The sequence below is a fragment of the Bos indicus x Bos taurus genome, chromosome 9 (genome assembly GCF_003369695.1).
Source record: "Bos indicus x Bos taurus breed Angus x Brahman F1 hybrid chromosome 9, Bos_hybrid_MaternalHap_v2.0, whole genome shotgun sequence".
In the NCBI taxonomy this organism is placed as follows: Eukaryota; Metazoa; Chordata; class Mammalia; order Artiodactyla; family Bovidae; genus Bos; species Bos indicus x Bos taurus.
Genome location: NC_040084.1, coordinates 43,034,865 through 43,045,488, shown reverse-complemented (window position 1 = coordinate 43,045,488; position 10,624 = coordinate 43,034,865). Strand labels below are relative to the sequence as shown.

The 10,624-nt window shown below is 45.5% G+C and overlaps 1 protein-coding gene across 6 annotated transcripts; it reads left to right on the top strand.

Annotated features, from left to right (window-relative positions):
- Positions 1 to 1,204: 1,204 nt before the first annotated feature.
- C9H6orf203 (chromosome 9 C6orf203 homolog) lies at positions 1,205 to 10,624 on the top strand. Of its 6 annotated transcripts, none has more exons than XM_027551296.1 (4): positions 1,205 to 1,563; positions 4,136 to 4,611; positions 6,158 to 6,230; positions 10,108 to 10,624. In XM_027551296.1, the coding sequence occupies exons 2-4, from the start codon at positions 4,148 to 4,150 to the stop codon at positions 10,285 to 10,287; spliced, it is 717 nt and encodes a 238-aa protein (XP_027407097.1). In that variant the 5' UTR covers positions 1,205 to 1,563; positions 4,136 to 4,147; the 3' UTR covers positions 10,288 to 10,624. The 6 variants fall into 6 exon arrangements, with proteins under 6 accessions (XP_027407097.1, XP_027407095.1, XP_027407093.1 ...); XM_027551294.1 differs by having other exon boundaries at positions 1,213 to 1,563; positions 4,136 to 4,569; XM_027551292.1 differs by having other exon boundaries at positions 1,216 to 1,394.

Here is a 10,624-nt window from a genome sequence, read left to right as displayed (position 1 = left end):
GCTCAACACTGCTAATCACCAGAGAAAGGCAAATTAAAACGACAATGAGATACCATCAGAGACATGTCAGAATGGGTATCCTCAAAAAGAACACAAATAACAAACAATGGTGAGGACTGGAGAAAGGGAAATCCTTGTACACAGCTGGTGGGAATGTAAACTGATGCAGCCACTGTGGAAAACAGTATGGCAGATTCTCAAAAAAACTAAAAATAGAACTACCATGTGCCCCAGCAATTCTGCTCCTGGATATATATTTAAACAATATAAAACACTAATTCAACAGAAGAATGGATAAAAATGTGATGCAAGTACAATGGAAAACCACTCAGCTGCAAAAAAGAATGAAAATTTGCCATTTACAACAACATGGATGATTTGGAGGGCATTATGCTAAGTGAAATAAGTCAGAGAAAGGCAAATACTGTGTATCACTTATATGTGGAATCTAAAAAATACAACCAGGGAATATAATAAAAAGGCTGACTCACACACACAGAAGACAAACTAGCAGGATAACAGTAGAGAGAGGGAAGGGGGAGGAGCAATATAGAAATACAGGATTAAGAGACACAAACTACTCACTTTAAAATAAACTACAAGAATATTTTATAAAACAGGGGGAATACAGCAAATGAGTATAACCTTTAAAAATTGTGAATCACTATTTTGTACACCAATAATTTATGTAGTATTACGTATCAGGCTTCCCTGGTGGCTCAGACGATAAAGCGTCTGCCTGCAATGCAGGAGGCCCTTTGGTTCCAGGGTTGGGAAGATCCGCTGGAGAAGCACATGGCAACCCATTCCAGTATTCTTGCCTGGAGAATCCCATGGACAGAGGAGGCTGGCGGGCTACAGTCCACGGGGTCCCAAACAGTCGGAGACGACTGAGCGACTTCACAAACACACACAAACGAGTATCAACTAGACTTCAATAAAAAATTACTTATCTAAAAAAAAAAAACAACTCAAAACTCTCTTCAACCACGTGGAATCAATCACCCGGAGGTGGCTTCCGGTCCAGCTCACAGCTAATCGGTCCTCCAGGCCGCCCACACTCCCCACGCAGTCCTCCTAGATACCGCTTGCAGCAGAGGTCGCTGCGTCGCCATCACCGCGCCCCGGCGCCTCGCCCAGCCCGCTCTCAACGCGCCGGCGCCGACGGAAGGGGCGGGGCAAAGATAGGGCGGGGCCTGGAGGCAGGCGGTCTGCAAGGCCGCTGGGAGGGGGGCGGGGAGGGAGGAGCAGCGCTGACGTACAGGTAACTGCGCCCCAGCCGGGCCAGCGGTGACCCAGGCCCGCTCCCCCCTCTGTTGCTTCATCGCGCGCACGTGGGAAATACAGGAGCGGCGAGCTCCCCTCCCCTGGCTGCGCTCCCGCCAGGGCTCCGCGTGAGTGTCTCGCGTCCTGCTCCGGCCCGGCCAGCTCGGGACGCCCCGTGGACCCGGGGGGCCAAGGCTGTCCGCTCCTGGGTCTGGCTGCTCCTGCTGGCTGCAGACGCAGACTGCAAGCTCGAGGACTCTGGTGTCCAGTTTCCCTTGACCTTGAGAACCTGCGAAGGTGCGCAGCCCGAGGGGGTAGGGAGGGAGCGAGGGGAACATGACCTTGTCTCAGCAGTTTGTCAGCCTCTGAGCCAAGAGATTTTTAGTTGCAATTGACCTAAAAGCAGTTCAATCAGGTTCTCCATTCGGAGTAGTTAACGGGCTCAGGAACGTGGAGCGATTCCAAGTGTCCCGCGGGTTCAGGACAGCGTCGCCTCTGCATTCAGGTAGTTGCTGTTCTTACAGACTTTGGTTAGTTCACAGATTTTATATCTCGCCTGAAGATCTCAGTCAAAACCACCTTCAGGCCTCCTGCCGCGATCATCCCTTTATGTCCACGCTGTCGCGCCAAAGAAATCTTTTAAAAAGCACTACTGTCGGATCACTTCCCTACCTAAGATCTTTCTATAACTCTCACACACTCTGGATAAGTCCACGCTTTGATATGGAAGGCTCCTGGCGATCTCACCTCTTACCCGTCAACCCAACCCCATCTTAGCTCTTCATTCTAACGCACAGGTTCTTTTGCTGTGCTTTCACTTCACAGTATTTAATCAAGTACTTACCACGTGCCAGGCACTATTCTGGGCACTTGGGCTTGAGCAGAGGAAAAAAGCACCGGTAACAGTTTATATTCTACTAGCAGAGTCATTAAAAAAAAAACAAAAACAAAACCAGTAAATTATATAACATGATAGTAGATAATGCTATGATGGAAGAAAGTAGAACAGGGGAGATTGGGAGGACAAGATACCTGTTAAATGGAGTTGGAATGAGTAGACTTAACTGAGTTAAAAATGAGTTATCCCTGCAGATAACCTGGACTAAGGGTGTAGTAGGGCACCTGGAACAAAGGAGTTTACTCAGAAGTTTGCCTGTTGTGTACGAGGATCTTCAGGAAGGAGTTGAGTAAGCAAGGGTGAGAGAGGCGGGAGATGAGGTCAGAGAGGAAATGGAGGGGGCAGATCACAGGGCCTATAGGGCAAGGGAGGGAGTTTGCTTTTTCAGTGCTTTTGTAGGATTGTGAGGGAAGGAGAGACGTGATACAAATTCTTTTTAAAAGAGTCTATCTGACTGACTGCTGTATGGAGAACAGACTGTGATGGAGCCTTGGTAGTCATCCTGATGATAGACCGGGGCCTGAATCTGTGGTAACAGTGGTAATTGTGAAAGGGAAACCAAATGTTTTGGTTTTGGAGATAAGCCAACGTGATTTCCTGACATAATGGATCTGAGTAGGGGGGAAAGAGTCAAGAGTGACTGAAAGCTTTCCTTTTCAGGAACTAGAAGGGTGGAGTTACTATTAACTGAGATGGGGACGGCTGCAGCTAGAGCAGATTTGGGGTTGCAGATATATCAGAGTTTGTTTCAGGGCTAATTAAGACTGGAGTCCCTGTTATGCATCCAAATGGATATGTCGAATAGGCAGTCAGATACTATGTCAGGATCTGCAAGACCACCTCTAGGTTCACTGATTTCACTGGGAAGACTCAACAGGACTCAGCTATGGGTCATGGCTATGATTTACAACAGAAAATGATACAACATGCAAGGTTCAAGATGCCTGGGACAAAGTCTAGAGGAAACCGGGTGAAGTCTTCCAGGAGGCCTCTCGCAGTGGAGCATACAGGACATGTGGCATGACTGTGCCTCAGTGCCTCAGGGAACAATCACCTAGTTAGTGGTGATTACAGTTAGTCAACTGTAAGATGAACCACTGATGTAAAAACAGCTTCTTGAGGAAAAAAGAAATCACCATGTTAGATGTATATAGCAAGCATAGAATGCACCTGGGTTTCACAAATGCTACGTGAGATGGTATATCTTAGAAGCAGCATAATATGGTTAAAACTGCAGGCTTTGTACCCAGACTACTGGGGCTTTAATCCTGGCTCTCTGTGACCTACCCTTTCTTTCTCTGCTAGCTAATGAATCTATTAGGAAGAAGATGTGAAAGGGGGTAGAATGCAGATCTGTGCAATTTGCTCATTCCTAGCTCTGATTTGCTGTAGTTGGAGGTTGAAAGTTGAGAGACTTACTCTGGGTTTATAAAGTGATGATCTAGTATCCTTGGCAAAGTCCATTATTGTAAGCTTGTAATGTATGTCAGTAGACAGTGTTTCTTGTTCTGAGATTTTTTTTTTTTTTCTGTAAAATCATTAAGGGCATTCCCTGGTGGCCTAGTGGTTAGGATTCTGGACTTGTCACTGCTGGGGCTCAGGTTTAATCCCTGGTTGGGGAACTGAGATCCTGCAAGCTGCACGACATAGCCAAAGAGGGTGGGGAAAGCACTGAGCAGTCAGTACCCAAACTAATTTGGGGGAGTGAGAAGAGTGGAACCTGTGTTTTCACATGTATTAGCATCCAGTTTGACCTTCATGACTGTCCTATCAGGTCAGTACATTAAGTACAGCCAGAAGACTCACCAGGTACAGTGTGCATGGCCTTGGTTCGTGTGGACCCAACATGGCCTTTTGTAGGAGGGAACATGGTACAGTATCAGCTGTAACGTGTTCACAGTGTGCATGGTTTATGTAGTAAGAATGCCAAGATACCACACTTGTGAACTAAATCTGAATTGTCTGTTTCAGGTAGTATGTGCCATGGCTATGACTAGTGTCAGACTGCCCAGCAGCATTTTAAGAAAGCCAGATGCCTGGATTGGACTCTGCAGAGCGCTTCGAGGGACACCTTCACATAAAGGCTGTGCTTCCTGGAATCGATACTTGTATTTGTCTAGTGCCAAGTTAAATGCATCAAATTATAAAACACTCCTCCATAACATTTTCTCACTGAGACTCCCAGGGCTTTTAATATCTCCGGAATATATTTTTCCATTTTCCATAAGACTCAAAAGTAATATAAGCTCTAAAAAATCCACTAAAAAGACTCTACAAAAAGTGGAAGATGAAGGGGACTCTGATGAAGAGAGGGATGAGATGAGTGAGCTGGAAGAGGAGCCCGAGGACAACCCCAGTGAGGTCAAAGACTATAAAGACCTGGACAAAGCAGTACAGTCTTTCCGGTATGACGTTATCCTGAAGACGGGCCTAGATATCGGAAGGAAGTATGTGCGTTTTCATACAAAAATCACTTGTCTTCTTGGTTGTTTTAAAGCAGCATTACCAATCACATGGCTCATATTACAGTGAAGGGTAACCACAGATGTGAAAGAATCTTACAGGAACCTGGTCCAATTATTTCATTCTATACGTGAAAAAACTAATTCCCAAAGAAGTCAAATGACTGCCTGCAAATCCCATGTGCCGTGTTTCCTTGACTCTTAAGACATAGTCAACTGTAAGATGAACCACTGATGTAAAAACAGCTTCTTGAGGAAAAAAGGAATCACCATGTTAGATGTATATAGCAAGCATAGAATGCACCTGGGTTTCACAAATGCTACGTGAGATGGTATATCTTAGAAGCAGCATAATGTGGTGGTTAAAACTGCAGGCTTTGTACCCAGACTACCGGGGCTTTAATCCTGGCTCTCTGTGACTTTGGACAAGATACTTAAAATCTCTGTGCAGTTCCCTCATCTGTAAAATAAGGCTAATAGAACTGGCTTTAGAAGGTGGTGGCTAGGATTAAATAAGTCAGTCTATCTTCCTGTAGCATTTACAACAATGTGTGGCACCTGGGTTCTCAATGTATGTTAGCTATGATGATGAAAATACTATGTGCGTTCATGTATATAGTGTATGGAGATATTAAGCATAACCTTCAAGGTTTCTTTAATCTCCTTGTTTCTTCGCTAGACCTATTATATAATAATAGTGATCGTCACTGTTCATTCATTCCTTTAGCAATCATTGTGTGCATACTGCATGCAAAGTAAGAACTGTCATATGAATAAGAAATTAAGATTCCTTTGTCTAATTTGTACCTTTATGTCCTAATTTAATGGCATAGTTTAATTTTTTAATCCATGAAACTTAAAGACTCATAAAGATGACTCTGAGCGCACAGGCACCGTCATCAGGACTTCAATGTTCTGTAAAGTCTGGCAGGCTCGTTAAGGGCCTCCCTGTCTCTCACAGTAGTAGCTAGTACTGTTATTAGGAAAACCCCCAACATCAATCACCAGGAGTCTGAGCGTTAAGACGAAAGGGCACTCATTTTTGTCTGTATCTGCCTTGGTCTAGTCGCTCCACTGATTAAATCCAGAGAGATCAGCAGTGGCTGGATTGGCATTTCCCCAGCCTCAGTGCAGATCAGCAGAGGGTTTCTTAACAGCCTCACCACAGGTGTGGTAACTGGTTTTTCTCTCAGAGCATGTGAGGGGAAGGTAGCACCCACTCATGTTGACTGTCGTGGATCACGGGAGCTATCACCTGCGTGAAGTCCCAGCAGAGCGCTGCTTACCTGCCATCTCGCTCTAGCAGATCTTTGCAGCAGCCACATCTACTCAGCAGTGCCCTTCGGTCTCCCTGTTTAGATTCATATAGGAGCAGTTGACTTTCACTTTCCCAATGCCCAGAATGGAGATTTTGTGGGTAGGCTGGTCACTGTCAGGAAAAGCATTATTAATAGCCAGTATTTTCCTCAAAATTGTATAATTGTCTTGAATATATTTCTATTTTAAAGTACTTTGACTTTTTTTTTTTAAGCAAAGTGGAAGATGCATTCTACAAAGGTGAACTCAGGCTGAATGGGGAAAAACTATGGAAGAAAAGCAGAACGGTAAGATACTATGACAACCAAATATTTTTGTGTGTTGTTCTGTACTCAGTTAACGCCTTCCCCAGTCTCCCCTGGGGCTCCTTCCTTGGGGCATCAGTGGCTCCTCAGGTATGTCTGTCTTACCACCTTGAAGGTCTCCCTCAGGCCTAGCCACACAGCTTCAGTCACACAGACCACTTGCTGATTGTAGCCATAATGACTTTGAGATGAAGCTTCCTCTTTTTCTTTAAAATTTTAAGACAAGTCACTATCAGAACTAGAAAAAATCTATTAATTAAACTTCTTAAGTTATTAATGTTAGCCTCTCTGAAATCATAATAATCAGGCCAAAAAGAAATGTTTGATCCATGTAGAGGTTTCTTTGGCCTGCTGTAACCTGAGCAGATGTGCGATTCTGTTCAGCTCAGCAGAAGTTACACTGCTCTGTGTGCAGAGCAGCCATCAAAAAGGTTCTATATTTCCTGATAGCCCTGTTGATATTGTTGTTTTATGACAGAATCATTCATAAGTGTTACAAGAAAATGAATTTCTAGTATCTGATGTTATAATAAATGATATATATTCTTATAAAAATGTATTTTTGTAAAAATAAGTTACATATATACATATATCTAGATTAAAATCGGAGAAGGCAATGGCACCCCACTCTAGTACTCTTGCCTGGAGAATCCATGGACGGAGGAGCCTGGTGGGCTGCAGTCCATGGGGTCGCTAAGAGTCGGACACGACTGAGTGACTTCACTTTCACTTTTTACTTTCATGCATTGGAGAAGGAAATGGCAACCCACTCCAGTGTTCTTGCCTGGAGAATCCCAGGGACAGGGAAGCCTGGTGGGCTGCCGTCTGTGGGGTCGCACAGAGTCGGACACGACTGAAGTGACTTAGCAGCAGCAGCAGCAGCAGCATTTATCTTTGAGTGGGCATTGTGAGTTATGTTCATGTGTTTTATTTTCTGAATTTTTTATGAGTATGTTTCACTTTCATAATTGGGAAAAATAATAATGATAGTAAAAGTTAACAAGACAGTTTTAAAAAGTATATGGCAGAGACCCTTAAAAAGTGTGGCAGACACTGACCCTTGAGGCATTAGCAGACAGAATATAACTCCCAGTCAGTGTCCAGGGAATAAATGTTCTAGTGGAGTTAGACACACTTTTGAAGGTTTTTATTTTAGCTTCTCTCGTATTTCAAAGCAACCCTGGGATCGGAGAACGTGAGCTGCATCCCGTTCCCCTGGGACGTGGGAGGGTGTGAGCCATCAGCTGTGGACCTAGACGAGCACGGAGGCTGTCTTCAGAGGCCCTGATCCTGTGCTCAGAGTGGTTCTTGTGGCTGGGTGGACTGAAGAGGGGATCCCCAGTGCTTTTCTTGGCCACCAAGTCTCAAGGCCACTGTTCCTCTGAAGGCACCCAGCCTGGCAGGTTCAGACTGCGGGTGTCAGCCCTTGCTCTGTGAGCTGCAGGAAGTCAGGCACTCCAGACGGGCATCTGGACATCAAGTCCTTCTTGTCCCTTAATTGCTTTTCCCTGTGTAGCCCAGCCCCCTCTAGCCAGCCGCAGTGTTCCTAAGACAAGACCTGTTCTTGGTGCAGGATGCCTCTGTCAGGGCCTCATTTGCAGATACCACAGATCTGTTTTTTCTCCCTCTGCTTTGCGATATTGTTAACTACAGTCTAATTGCTGCTTCTTCATTCTGCCTTGGGTGTTCTATTGTCTTGGCTGCCTTCCAGATTTCTCCTGAGGGTCAGCAAAGGAAGGGCCCAGCATTAACACACGGCTGCCTTGTTACTAGGAGGCCTGGTAGCCATAGTAACTGCAGCTAAGGGGAGATTGGAAATGTAGATACTTGGAACAGCCCCTAATCCCAGCCAGTCTTGCTTTGTGTCTACTGCGCTGTCTCCCACAGTTGAAGGGAATGAAGGACGCCTCCCCTTCCGTGGCCTGCTCCATGGGGCTTGTGCCCAGCTGCTGAGGATACATAACGGGTTGATTTTTCTCTGTATATCCTTTTATACCTTTTACATCTTGTATCATGTGCATTAATGTATTCCTTTATTTAAAAAGGAATTTTAATGACACAGAGTTATGCCAAAAAAGGTAAAGCAGCATTTCCAAGTCTTGTATTTCTGAACATTGATTTTAAATGCCTATATAGGTTGGCCACATGGTCATTTTTTAAAAATTGAACCCAGCAGAACTTCAGGAGAACTGACTCCCCTCTGCCCCTGCATCTGGCCCAGATGATGCCCTCATACCCACAAAGAGAAGCGGTCATCATGCCTCGCTATGGTGTTAGTCTCTCTGCTTCTCAGCCCAGAGGGGAGAAAGTTAATGGTTTAAAATCAGCCCTTTGAGTTTTGGGCTTCCCAAATCTGCCTGCAATGCAGGACACTGCAGTTTGATTCCTGGGTCAGGTATTCTTGGGCTTCCCTTGTGGCTCAGCTGGTAAAGAATCTGCCTGCAATGCAGGAGACCTGGGTTCAATCCCTGGGTTGGGAAGATCCCCTGGAGAAGGGAAAGGCTACCCACTCCAGTATTCTGGCCTTGAGAATTCCATGGACTGTATAGTCCATGGGGTCATGAAGAGTTCGACACGACTGAGTGACTTTCACTTCACTTGTGAGTTTTATATCCAGCTGCCAGGATTGACCGGTATGGTGTTGTGGTGAGCAGGTGTGCGTTCCCATGCTGTTGACTGAGTATTAGGCCTACGGATGTCTTGAGTGGGTCGCTTGCCCTAGTGAAGTACAGATATTCCAACAGCATGAAGTTAGGACCGCCTTAGGGAGTATTCATTGGAAAATGCAGTAAACGTAAGCATTTGGCACGATGGCTTCTTAAACAGAAGCCCCCAAGCAACCTTTTAAATGGGTACCTATGCCCACTTAAGGGTCCGTGGCCCACACATGAGGGTCCCTCCCTGTCTTCCTGTCCTGCCTCTTCAACCCTGTGCCCGTCCCGGGCTTGGAAGTGGTGGTGAGTGGTCTGAGATGGCCTCTGGTCACCCTGGATTGTGTTGTAGCAAAAGCCGCATATTGCACCTGGGTCAGTTTAGCCCCTTCCTGAGTTACTGGGCAGATGCCCTGGATACTGAGCTGCCAGGACCCGGTGTCTGTCTCGGGCTGTTTGCACCCGGGCAGCACGAATGTGACTGCCCCCCAGGGCATGTCCTACACTCACTCAAGCCAGAGCTCCTCTCTGGATAAAAATGGGTTTGATCTCAGCCCTTTTAACCCAGGTCAGCATCCTCTTTTCTGGGGCATTCCATCCTTGTTCATGGAGTCCTGTCTCTTCTTGATGATGTGTCATCCCTGGGGCTAGCCAGTACCGGAAAGCAGTTTCTTTACTTCCATTTCTTAAAGAGATACGGCTGTTGTTGCACTGTGATGAATTTCCAACAAATTATGCCCTGTATGCAATGATGTAGCTTATCTGGGTTGAAACCAGTGAATGTGTTATACTGAAAATTGTCTTCTCAGTGTCTTCCCAGTGCCTGTAGTAATTACTATGCTCATACTCTCTAAAATTATGTCCCGCTTCCTTTGTTTTTTGCCATTGTTACCAAAATAAATGCTTCCATTCAAGAGTTTCCTTAAGTCATGCAATAGGGATGAAAATCAGAGCCACACAGGGCCCATCCTCAAGCAGCTAGCTGTCTCAGCCTGAAGGAGTGACACTGGTCCATGTTAAGCCACATGGGTTTGAGGCACCTTCCCAGAGAGGGAGGCCCTTTCACCTGGAGGCACTAAGATAAGTGACTGTTTCAAAGGAGTACCTCCCCGCCGGGGACTGGTTCTCTGGGGAAAACCCAAAGTAGAGATGTTTGCATTGGCCTGCATTTCCCCAAACGACAGCTCTGTTTTCTTTTTAATTTTCAGGTGAAAGTGGGAGATACGTTGGATCTTCTTATTGGAGAGGATAAAGAAGCAGAAACAGAGACAGTGATGAGGATTATCCTGAAAAAAGTGCTGGAGGAGAAGACCAGCAGTGAGAAGCACAGAGTGGTGTTACGACGGTGGAAAAAATTACAATTGCCTAAAAAGAGTATGCTCAAATAAATGGATTGCTTTTCAGTGACAAAGCTGCTTTGTAGTGGTGCAGGAAGGGGCCAGGTTCAAAAGAAGATGTTTGTATTAAAATAAAGTTCTCCCACCATTTGTAGAAGATGCTGAGCAGTTTTGTGCAAGTCAGGATCCGCATCGTGGCTCTTGAAGACGCTTCCCTTGGACTGGATTTCCCTCTCAGCCTTGATTTATTCACTTTTTGACCTCATGAGCAAGAGTGAGATTTGTAATGAATGAACTAAACTCAGAGACAGTTTACATGATCAGCCCACTGTTTCCCAGGTTAACAGCCTTGGGAGGGAGAGTAAAATAAACTGACCTTGTTCTTAGT

Excerpts from the sequence above, each read along its gene's own strand:
- C9H6orf203 (XM_027551296.1), top strand. The coding sequence starts at position 4,148 with ATGGCTATGACTAGTGTCAGACTGCCCAGCAGCATTTTAAGAAAGCCA. Across the intron at positions 4,612-6,157 it reads GGCCTAGATATCGGAAGGAA|CAAAGTGGAAGATGCATTCT; the intron begins GTATGTGCGTTT and ends TTTTTTTTTAAG. Across the intron at positions 6,231-10,107 it reads TATGGAAGAAAAGCAGAACG|GTGAAAGTGGGAGATACGTT; the intron begins GTAAGATACTAT and ends TTTAATTTTCAG.